The sequence below is a fragment of the Mytilus californianus genome, unplaced genomic scaffold (assembly GCF_021869535.1).
Source record: "Mytilus californianus isolate M0D057914Y unplaced genomic scaffold, xbMytCali1.0.p SCAF_6, whole genome shotgun sequence".
NCBI classification, from domain to species: domain Eukaryota; kingdom Metazoa; phylum Mollusca; class Bivalvia; order Mytilida; family Mytilidae; genus Mytilus; species Mytilus californianus.
Window position 1 is genome coordinate 81,248,529 of NW_026262712.1, and position 13,091 is coordinate 81,261,619.

At 31.4% G+C, this 13,091-nt stretch overlaps 1 protein-coding gene across 3 annotated transcripts in view; it reads right to left on the reverse strand.

The window, feature by feature from the left end:
- Positions 1 to 11,231: 11,231 nt before the first annotated feature.
- LOC127704446 (uncharacterized) overlaps positions 11,232 to 13,091 on the reverse strand; it is a 49,710-nt gene continuing 47,850 nt past the window's right edge. For all 3 annotated transcript variants that reach the window (XM_052208494.1, XM_052208493.1, XM_052208492.1), the window contains one exon: positions 11,232 to 12,446. In XM_052208494.1, coding sequence (XP_052064454.1) covers positions 11,937 to 12,446 — 510 coding nt within the window. In that variant the 3' untranslated portion in view covers positions 11,232 to 11,936. The remainder of the gene's footprint in view (positions 12,447 to 13,091) is intronic.

Genomic DNA, 13,091 nt, shown 5'->3' on the forward strand with positions numbered 1-13,091 from the left:
GGTTCAAAAAATTTGGGGGAGGGATTTTTTCCTTTTTTTTTCTTTAAAATTTTCTGTTTTAAGGTAGATGGGGTGTCTAAATTATAATCCATAGAATTTTTTAATAATTTATCAAAATGTAGTTTATATCATGCTTTTTTGAAAAAAATAATAAAAAGAATGGGTCACGGGGCTTTTTTTCACGCTACAGGTTGTGCAAAATTGACAAGATTTTGTATAGATTATGCATGGAAAACGCAATTTTCTGCCATAAAACGAAAACTACACCATAGAATTTCGAGATAAAATATGAGAAGATAGCTCTAATATTATTCTTTCAGATAAGAAAAAGAAAAAATGGGGTCACGGGACCCGTTTTCTTGCTACATAATAAAATAGGTAAATTCCTAACACATTCTATTGTAAAAATAACTTTATCTGAATTATCTGTCCTTACATTTGAGTTGCCTCCCCTTATGTGGCAAAGTTGGAAAAAATTGATTCAAACAAAAGTATTCTGTTTTTTGTAAAATACAACCATAAATATAATAAAACATGTCATTTTTATACGACCGCAAAAATTGAAAATTTTTTGGTCGTATATTGGTATGACGTTGGCGTCGTCGTCGTCGTCGTCGTCCGGTGTCGTCCGAAGACACATTGGTTTTCGCACTCTAACTTTAGTTTAAGTCAATGGATCTCCATGAAATTTTACCATAAGGTTCAATACCACGAAAGGAAGGTTGGGATTGATTTTGGGGGTTATGGTACCAACAGTTAAGGAATTAGGGGCCAAAAATAAGCATTTTTGTAACTTCCAGACAATAACTTGTGTGTAAGTGTATGGATCTCTCTGACATTGTACCACAAGGTTCCATATCACAAAGGGAAGGCTGTAATTGATTTTGGGGGTAATTGCCTCAAAATTTTAGGAATTAGGGGCCAAAAAAGGGGCAAAAAACAAGCATTTTTCTAGTTTCATGACAATAACTTGTGTGTAAGTGTTTGGATATTTCTGAAATTGTACTACAAGGTTCCATATCACAAAGGGAAAGCTGGAATTGAGTTTGGGGGTAATTGCCCGAAACGTTTAGGAATTGGGGGCCAAAAAGGGGCCAAAAATAAGCATTTTTTCTAGTTTCCAGACAATAACTTGTGTTCAAGTGTATGGATCTCTCTGAAATTGTACTGCAAGGTACCATACCACAAAGGGAAGGCTGGGATTGAGTTAGGGGGTGATGAATCATAAGGGGGTTTAAAAAAATTTGGGGGGGGGGGATTTTTTTTTTCCCTTTTTTTTCTTTTTTTCCTTTTTTTTTTTCTTTTAAAATTTTCCATTTTAAGTTGGTTATTTCTGATTAATATTTAAAAGCAAATAATAATGATATGGTAGGAGATACACACCAAACAGGATGTGTAAATTATTATATAATAAGTATTGTGCAATAGCAAGAAATTTTCAATTGCACAGTATTGCACAATAGCAAGAAATCTTCAATTGCACAGTATTGCGCAATAGCAAGAAATCTTCAATTGCACAGTATTGTGCAATAGCAAGAAATCTTCAATTGCACAGTATTGCGCAATAGCAAGAAATATCCAATAGCACAATATTGCGCAATAGCAAGAAATTGTCAATTGTACAGTATTGCCCAATAGCAAGAAATATTTAATTGCACAGTATTGTGCAAAAGAAGATACTTCGTATAAATTGCTTGATCAATTTCAATTGGGTTTTATTCTTGAATTCTTGGGGTTCTTTAATATGCTGAATCTAACCGTGTATTTAGTTTTTGGATTTTGGGCCCCGTTTTTAAATTGGTCCACATTGAGGTCCAAAGGGTCCAAAATTAAACTTTGTTTGATTTCATCAAAAATTGAATTATTGGGGTTCTTTGATATGCCAAATCTAACCGTGTATTTAGATTTTTAATTTTGGGTCCCGTTTTTAAATTGGTCTACATTAAGGTCCAAAGGGTCCAAAATTTAACTTAGTTTGATTTTAACAAAAATTGAATTCTTGGGGTTCTTTGATATGCTGAATCTAAACGTGTTTAGATTTTTGATTATGGGCCCAGTTTTCAAGTTGGTCCAAGTTGGGGTCCAAAATTAAACTTTGTTTGATTTCAACAAAAATTGAATATATGGGGTTCTTTGATATGCTGAATCTAAACATGTATTTAGATTTTAGATTTTTGGCCCAGTTTTCAAGTTGGTCCAAATTGGGGTCCAAAATTAAACTTTGTTTGATTTCAACAAAAATTGAATATATGGGGTTCTTTGATATCCTGAATCTTACCATGTATTTAGATTTTTTATTTGTGGGCCCGCTATCAAATTGGTTCATATTGAGGTCAAAAGGGTCCAAAATTAAACTTTGTTTGATTTCATCAAAAATTTAATTATTGGGGTTCTTTGATATGCCAAATCTAACCGTGTATTTAGATTTTTAATTTTGGGTCCCGTTTTTTAAATTGGTCTACATTAAGGTCCAAAGGGTCCAAAATTAAACTTAGTTTGATTTTAACAAAAATTGAATTTTTGGGGTTCTTTGATATGCTGAATCTAAACATGTGTTTAGATCTTTGATTATGGGACCAGTTTTCAAGTTGGTCCAAGTTGGGGTCCAAAATTAAACTTTGTTTGATTTCAACAAAAATTGAATATATGGGGTTCTTTGATATGCTGAATCTAAACATGTATTTAGATTTTAGATTTTTGGCCCAGTTTTCAAGTTGGTCCAAATTAGGGTCCAAAATTAAACTTTGTTTGATTTCAACAAAAATTGAATATATGGGGTTCTTTGATATGCTGAATCTTACCATGTATTTAGATTTTTTATTTGTGGGCCCGCTATCAAATTGGTTCATATTGAGGTCAAAAGGGTCCAAAATTAAACTTTGTTTGATTTCATCAAAAATTTAATTATTGGGGTTCTTTGATATGCCAAATCTAACCGTGTATTTAGATTTTTAATTTTGGGTCCCGTTTTTCAAATTGGTCTACATTAAGGTCCAAAGGGTCCAAAATTAAACTTAGTTTGATTTTAACAAAAATTGAATTTTTGGGGTTCTTTGATATGCTGAATCTAAACATGTGTTTAGATCTTTGATTATGGGACCAGTTTTCAAGTTGGTCCAAGTTGGGGTCCAAAATAAAACTTTGTTTGATTTCAACAAAAATTGAATATATGGGGTTCTTTGATATGCTGAATCTAAACATGTATTTAGATTTTAGATTTTTGGCCCAGTTTTCAAGTTGGTCCAAATTGGGGTCCAAAATTAAACTTTGTTTGATTTCAACAAAAATTGAATATATGGGGTTCTTTGATATGCTGAATCTTACCATGTATTTAGATTTTTTATTTTGTGGGCCCGCTATCAAATTGGTTCATATTGAGGTCAAAAGGGTCCAAAATTAAACTTTGTTTGATTTCATCAAAAATTGAATTATTAGGGTTCTTTGATATGCCAAATCTAACCGTGTTTTTAGATTTTTAATTTTTTGGTCCCGTTTTATAATTGGTCTACATTAAGGTCCAAAGGGTCCAAAATTAAACTTAGTTTGATTTTAACAAAAATTGAATTCTTGGGGTACTTTGATATGCTGAATCTAAACATGTGTTTAGATTTTTGATTATGGGACCAGTTTTCAAGTTTGTCCAAGTTGGGGTCCAAAATTAAACTTTGTTTGATTTCAACAAAAATTGAATATATGGGGTTCTTTGATATGCTGAATCTAACCATGTATTTTGATTTTGGACATTGGACCATAATAGGTAAATTAAAAAAATTGAAGTTCTTAGACCACATTCTTTCTGTGTCAGAAACCTATGCTGTGTCAAATATTTAATCACAATCCAAATTCAGAGCTGTATCAAGCTTGAATGTTGTGTCCATACTTGCCCCAACTGTTCAGGGTTCGACCTCTGCGGTCGTATCAAGCTGCGCCCAGCGAAGCATTTTATCTATATTAAAATGAAAATTCTTACATATGAATTATCCACTACTCTCAAAATTTGCACATTTTATTAAAGATCTAGACCGATTATTTTCTGGTACTTCAAAATCCAAGATGGAGGAAGACACCCTATCTACCTTAAATTGGTTATTTCTGATTTATATATAAAAGCAAATAATGATATGGTTTGAATAGGTAAATTAAAAATTTTTAAGTTCTTAGACCACATTCATTCTGTGTCAGAAACCTATGCTGTGTCAAATATTTAATCACAATCCAAATTCAGTGCTGTATCATGCTTGAATGTTGTGTCCATACTTGCCCCAACTGTAATTTTCATGTTGAATATACTGTCATGAATTTGGCTGTTAGAAGTTATTGTGAAATAATTGGATAGATGATTATTATTGGTGTTTAATGCCACTTTCAGCACTCTTTGCTGAGTTTGCTACATCATTGCAGCCAATTTTTATTGCTGGAGGAAGCCAGCGTAACCAAAGAGAACCATCCACCTTTGCCAGTAAAATTGGCAAACTTAGTCAATTAAGATTTGAATTAAATAACCACAAGCAGAGTTCGAACTCATAACCTCAAGGTTGACAAGCTAGTGATCACTGTAGATGAACTACTAGGACCACTTGGCCACTGAGGGCTCTTAGATAGATGAAGGTACGTCATGTAAGGGTCTCACATTGTCACCAAGAAACCCTTTTCTACACTTTTTAGTTTGTTTATAGTCACATAGATCCCAGCATTGATAGGGATCTTCCTCTCTGTATATGGGACCATATATACAAGTTTGATTCATCCAATAACTCTGATGTTATTATCTGGAAACTTAGATCTTTTCTACATTAATATCGCTCTATTTATAGTAACTACTACCTACACCATGGAAACAAATTCTCGAAATCAATAGGGATTCTAATCTCATTATATGTAACCATATATGAATGTTTCATTGCAATCCCATATAAGGTTCTGAGTTATTATCTGGAGACCCTTTTCTACACTTATTTAATTTTAATTGTATTATGTACAACCCTGACCTTTGACAGAGGTCTTCCACTCATTATATGTGACCATATATTAAAGTTTAGTTCCAAGCCCTTGTAAGGTTCAGGAGTAATAACTGGGAAACTCCTTCTCTGTTCAAATTTTTGTCTACTTTTAGTAACTGTGACCTTTTAACGTAGTGAGCTCACCTAATCAATGGGATCTTCCTTCTATTATATGTGACTATATATCCAAGTAAGGTTGCATTCAGTTATAAAGTACATGTATTTAATTTATCACCAAGAAATCAAGATGACTGACGGAGGGGTCAAACAATATGTATACTCCTGTTTGGGGCATTAAAAGAAGCACCTATATATATTGGGGTTTATAATCAGGATAAAAACATGTATTTCTTATTATAATATACAAAAAAAATTCACCAAGTCATTGATACTAAAAATTAGATCTCCAACTTGTAAGACAGTAACTTGGAGGTTGAAAAGTTGTATCATTTGACCTTTTTCTATGCATTATATAAGACTACCTTATCAGTGAATAAAGCAATTAGAATCATTAAAACAGATTTCCACTAGAAATTTTGAAAACAAACTGACAACAAAGCTATGGCAAAAAAATAAAAATAAATGGGGAATGTGTCCATGGGACACAGATGATGCCCCCTCTTGCATATCTAATAAAATTATAAAGGGATATAACTGAAGAACGGTAAAAGTGATGCTATCCTTATTTGTACTTGATTTGAGTTTTGTGGTAATAAGTATTGTGTATCAGTTTCATAACATTTGGTTGAGGCAAACTAAAGTTAGAGAACGGAAACAAAAAATTCAGCAATTTTTATGTTTATAAAGGGGCATAACTCAAGAACTGTATAAGTGACGCCACCCATTTTCAAACTTGATCTGTGTTTTGTGTTAATAAGCATTGTGTATAAGTTTCATAACATTAGGTTGAGGCAAACTAAAGTTAGAGAAAGGAAACCAGCTTTGGGACGTACAGACGGACAAGGGTAAAACTTAATGCCCCCTCCGCTGCGGCAGGGGCATAAAAACAACCAAATGACCAACAGCAGTAAACAAAAACAACATAGAAAACAAAAGTAAATGATCGTCAGGGGACACTACCCAGATGTTGATTTTTCTAGGAGGTGACATGTTGTTGACCCTTTCTAAGGCTTTAAAAATACTTTCTCACATTATCACTTGACTGGTGTATATAGAACGAGGTTGGATCAGGAGAAACTGACAGCCTTGGAAGTGCCATGTTATCAAGTTGCAAAATTTGTCATAACAATAGATATGATCAATGTGGATAAATTCCAAAAGTATGCTCAAGCTATATATAATATAACAAAGAATACAAATATTTTATTGTGATAAAATGGTCACAAAAATAATTTTTTGACAATATAAGAACAAAATAATATCAGACGAACATAAAGAAATATTTGACTATATAATGAGACATAAACGAATACATAGAAATATAACAGATCTATAATCCAGTATAACAATTTTAACAACCAACAAACTTCTCTGCTAGGAGACATAATGGAATCACAAGAGTCATTTTTTTTAAATTTCTGACATTGTACCCAAAAAGTGAATGCAGGTTTGACCAGCATACTGCAATGATTATTTCAGACCTAATAAATAAATGGTAAAACACCCAAAAACTGTGTTAGCATAAATAATAAATAAGAATGATTAAAATAATATGTTTAACCCAATAGTACTTGATTTTCAAATAAGTTAACAATATGAATCTTGCTTTCATTATAAAAGGGGTTTTATAACTAAACATTTCATTTTATGCACCGGTAATATCTTTATATAAAGGTAAACACTCCTAACCCTCTGATGCCTTCATAAAAGACTTGACATTACTTGAATTTCTTATCTTTTGTAAATTCAATAATTTTGAAAACCTTATATAATCAATTGAAATCAATCATGCAAATATCTACAGAATTAACAAAACAGACAACAACTAATCCATTAAAGTTCAGATCTATAACAATAATTGAGGTAACGTTTTATTGCTTATAACATTGCCAAACAAAATATTTCTAAACTAGATATGCTGGCAAAGAGTCTGCAAAATGCAAACAATAGAGAAAAAAGGTTTATTGTCAAACTCTATATGCATAGAGCGTTAGTGAACTCCCTTTTTTTAGCTAGACAAACATATAGAAAAAGCATTTAACCATGAAGGTCAAATGGTGGTTTGCTCTTCTTGGCTGTTGATGAATACATAAACAGTACTTTATTGAAAAATATTAATGGGAGGTAACTCAATATAATAAAATTACATGATGGTAATTACATAGTAAAACCAAAAAACAGGACACAACAAAAAAGTTTAATAATAAATATGGAATGTTTCGATATATACAATATCAATGTCATGGGGAATAATTGTGACAATATAAAAATACTGGTGTATAAAATAGCACTAATATCAAATCCCTTTTCACCATCTAATGTATCACAGTTTTAACAAATTTGATGAAACCAACTACAGAATTATAGTAAGGAAAAGATTAACACATGGATAATTGTATCAGATGGTCTAGTAATTTCATATGCAAAAATAATAGACACATCAACATTTTTAGGCAGAGAACATCTTTATATTAAGTTAAGGGGAGTAGATTAAGGAGATAATTGTTGATACAATTTAAAAGGAGATAATTGTTAAACACATTAATGAATACAACATCAAGTTGTTACAAGTTTTGTTTATGATCGATCATGTTGTAATAAGGAAATCTTTTCCCATGACTTCAAATCATAATAAAATGCTCTGCTGGGCGCAGCTTGATACGACCGCAGAGGTCGAACCCTGAACAGTTGGGGCAAGTATGGACACAACATTCAAGCTTGATACAGCTCTGAATTTGGATTGTGATTAAATATTTGACACAGCATAGGTTTCTGACACAGAATGAATGTGGTCTAAGAACTTAAATTTTTTTAATTTACCTATTATGGTCCAATATCCAAAATCTAAATACATGGTTAGATTCAGCATATCAAAGAAAATCAAACAAAGTTTAATTTTGGACCCTTTTGACCTCAATGTGGACCAATTTGATAATGGGGCCCAAAAATCAAAATACATGGTTAGATTCAGCATATCAAAGAACCCCATATATTCAATTTTTGTTGAAATCAAACAAAGTTTAATTTTGGACCCCAACTTGGACCAACTTGAAAACTGGGCCCATAATCAAAAAATCTAAACACATGTCATGTTTAGATTCAGCATATCAAAGAACCCCAAGAATTCAATTTTTGTTAAAATCAAACTAAGTTTAATTTTGGACCCTTTGGACCTTAATGTAGACCAATTTGAAAACTGGACCCAAAATTAAAAATCTAAATACACGGTTAGATTTGGCATATCAAAGAACCCCAATAATTCAATTTTTGATGAAATAAAACAGTTTAATTTTGGACCCTTTTGACCTCAATATGAACCAATTTGATAGCGGGGCCCACAAATAAAAAATCTAAATACATGGTTAGATTCAGGATATCAAAGAACCCCATATATTCAATTTTTGTTGAAATCAAACAAAGTTTAATTTTGGACCCCAATTTGGACCAACTTGAAAACTGGGCCCGAAATCAAAAATCTAAATACATGTTTAGATTCAGCTTATCAAAGAACCCCATACATTCAATTTTTGTTAAAATCAAACTAAGTTTAATTTTGGACCCTTTGGACCTTAATGTAGACCAATTTGAAAACTGGACCCAAAATTAAAAATCTAAATCCACGGTTAGATTTGGCATATCAAAGAACCCCAATAATTCAATTTTTGATGAAATAAAACAGTTTAATTTTGGACCCTTTTGACCTCAATATGAACCAATTTGATAGCGGGGCCCACAAATAAAAAATCTAAATACATGGTTAGATTCAGCATATCAAACAACCCCATATATTCAATTTTTGTTGAAATCAAACAAAGTTTAATTATGGACCCCAATTTGGACCAACTTGAAAACTGGGCCCGAAATCAAAAATCTAAATACATGTTTAGATTCAGCATATCAAAGAACCCCATACATTCAATTTTTGTTAAAATCAAACTAAGTTTAATTTTGTACCCTTTGGACCTTAATGTAGACCAATTTGAAAACTGGACCCAAAATTAAAAATCTAAATACACGGTTAGATTTGGCATATCAAAGAACCCCAATAATTCAATTTTTGATGAAATAAAACAGTTTAATTATGGACCCTTTTGACCTCAATATGAACCAATTTGATAGCGGGGCCCACAAATAAAAAATCTAAATACATGGTTAGATTCAGCATATCAAACAACCCCATATATTCAATTTTTGTTGAAATCAAACAAAGTTTAATTTTGGACCCCAATTTGGACCAACTTGAAAACTGGGCCCGAAATCAAAAATCTAAATACATGTTTAGATTCAGCATATCATAGAACCCCATACATTCAATTTTTGTTAAAATCAAACTAAGTTTAATTTTGGACCCTTTGGACCTTAATGTAGACCAATTTGAAAACTGGACCCAAAATTAAAAATCTAAATACACGGTCAGATTTGGCATAACAAATAAATAAATGTGGTCAAAGATTTTACAAATCTAATGCGCCATACTGTGCAATTAAAGATTACTTCTTGAAATTTTTCAATATTTGAAATTTGAAAAAAAAATAATATTTGAAGAATAATTCTTTTTAATTTCTGAAATCTGAAATGAGAAAAAATTGACCCCCCACAATTTCTTTTTACCCCCCCCCCCCCCCCCCCCCCCCTTTTCCCCCCAAAAATTCTTTCCCTCAAGATATGGTCATAATCTCAATTCAAATTTCCAATGGAATTTGCAACCATAATTACCCATTTACATATTTAAATTTACCATAGTGCTAACTTAATCTATTTTATAATAGAATTTAAAATATGGATTTTTTTGTAAAAAAAATAAGATGCAACATTTGCAGATATTTTTACTGGTCTTTCTTTATAAATATGCATTTCTTTAAACATGATTTAAAAGCAGTGTAAGGGAAGTAATCAAAATGTTGTATGTGGATTACCTCCCTTACTGTTTTAAATTGCCTTAATTGTTCATTAACCATTACTTTATACATAATTAAAAAGCAGTGTAAGGGAGGTAATTCAAATGATGAATTTGATTTATCTCCCTTACACTGCTATAAATTATGTTTTGTACTAAACTATTTGTCCATATAAAAATGCTTGTCTTTTGCCCCTTTTTTGGCCCCTAATTCCTAAAATTTTGAGGCAATTACCCCCCAAATCAATCCCAGCATTCCCTTTGTGATATGGAATCTTTTGGTACAATGTCAGAGAGATCCATACACTAACACACAAGTTATGTCTGGAAGTTACAAAAATGCTTATTTTTGGCCCCTTTTTGACCCCTAACTCCTTAACTGTTGGTACCATAACCCCCAAAATCAATCCCAACCTTCCTTTAGTGGTATTGAACCTTATGGTAAAATTTCATAGAGATCCATTTACTTAAACTAAAGTTAGAGTGCGAAAACCAATGTGTCTTCGGACGACGACGACGACGAAGACGCCAACATCATACCAATATATGATCGCAAATTTTTTTTTGCGGTCGTATAAAAATCAATTGAGCAAAATTACCCATCAAATGAGTTACCAAAAAATTCCAAGGTTTGTATATAAAAAGGTACTACCCATCTTAAAAGGAATTTTTAGAAACACCCTATTTCTAAGAACTACATGTGTTTGGAATTTTTGACTGTATTTGTCAATAAATCTGAACAGCCCATTAGATACCTTTTTTTAGATTTTACAATGTAGATGAAAGATTCTTATTGGAATAGTATCAAGTCACAGACAAAGATAAAAAAAAAGTTGTGGAATTGTAGCAAAATTATATTATTATCAAATTGTGTAATTCATACATAAAAGTTTCTAAAACATTTTTTTAAATAAACCACAAATTGTCTGTAGATGGTAACATCTGTTTTTGCATAATTAACAATATTTACAAATAAATTATTTTCATTTAATTATTTACATATCTACAATTTGTCTACTCAACATAATTTTGATATGTATTTATGATACAAAATATACAATACACATGATAATGAGCTTAAATATTGATATGTGTGTATAACAACTTAATAATTTATGGTTTATGAGTATAAATTATTATATTGCAATATAAGTTTGTAAGGCTAATTCAAAAATTTCATTTTTTAAGAGAAAAATATCATTAAAATATTGCAATTTTTCCAATCTGTTTTCAGTCACATTTAATGAGTCTTTTTTTTTTTTGCTTGTTTTTTTCCCTCTAAAACCTGTTACCTACATAATAAAGTGACCATGCGATTTTAAATCAATTTAAAAGCGTGAAGTACATGCAAGTTTAGTAATTGACTTATACTACAATTACCTAAATGATAATGGAACTATATATTTTATAGTATATAATTTGTTTTTGTTAATTCAATATTTCTACCATTTAACTTCAATGCAATTTTAACACAATTACTACATAAATTAATGAAATCCATTGCTAAGACATGACCAAATAGAGCGTTTGCTAAAAAAGTTATCACAGAACCATATTCAGTTTCTACTGATCCTTTAACAGTGACATAAATTTCCTATCCAGCTGGAGCAAAAGAAAATCAAATATCACATTGGATAATTTTGGAACTGCAAGGCAGTTTAATTATAAAAATAAAAACTTTACATCTGTTTTTTATATGCTTTATAAATTTAGTTCACAGTTGCAGTGTTAAAATTGTCATTCCTTTGGCATTAGCATAAAATTTAACCTTGATAAATTATAACTGCCCTTTGCTCTTCATTGAGCCATGATATTTTAGCCCTCCAATAAACAGTATGAATTCTGAAAATTGTAATTGGAGGTATCAAACTCACCAAACGCTCTGTAAATAATAACAAATTACAAAACTTAAATGTAGACTATGATATATCTGCCATGGAATGTCTGGTCTTTGAAGGTGATGTATTTGAATTAACAATACTGCGTAGCTCATCACGGATAGATTGAATTGTTTGATCAGGAGTTGCTACCTTTTGAGAAAGGTTTGTTGTCACAATATCTGTCTCATCCATATCTTTTGATGTTTTGGAATGAGGTCTATGAGGTTTAGAATGAGACACGTTGCCATTTAGATTTTTCATTTCAACACTTTGCTGAGAAGGCTCTTTTGAACCAATATGACTAGATTTAAGACCAGATAAATTTGAGCTTTTAGTTGCTCCAATGTCATTCAGCATTGTGGATCTACTTGGTTCATAATTTCCAGATTTTCTATGTTCCTTTGGTCCTCCACTCTTATCTAAATCCATAGTCCTCAAAAGAATAGGTTTTGGAGGTTCTGTGGTCAATGTTGGACCATTGTAGTTAACATTTGCCACTGGTCTTTTTCCAGGACTCTTTCTGTTAAAATCTCTCCCTAACGATGTTTGCTGTAATAATACACACTCATTATTAGATTAAATTTATTAAAATTTTACATTTTCTATTAAATTTTTATAAGACATCAAATTCACCATTAATGGCAACAAAATGAGTTATTCAACAGCGACTATTTGCAACTGGTAGAATATATTAAATACATGTACTACTTAAATATTTATTTATTAGTAAAAGAACATATCAAATTTGTTGGAAATGTGTTTAATGCTATTGATTCTGCTTGTGTTTATAACATAAGATATAGCTGATGTTTTCTTAGACTGTTTATGATGTCATTACACTAAATCAATTGGACATGTACTGAATGATATTTTGTCTGGATACATGATTCATTAATTTGTTGTTATTGTCTTGGAAATACTTTTCAACAACTGCAAGTACTCCCAGATTGGTTCTTTGTGTCTTTAGTGTTTTTGTTAGTTGTTTGTTTTGCTTTGTATCGATCTGATGAGTAAAGCCCTTTCAACTGATTTTTATATTTTTTTTTATGTTGTGCTGTTAAACAACTGTCCCAGATTAGGGGAGGGTTGGGTGCCTGCAGACATGTTTAACCCAGCCACATTCTTGTGCCTGTACCAAGTCAGGAACCTGTAAATAAGTAGTTGTCGATTGTTACTGTATATCATATTGTTTTT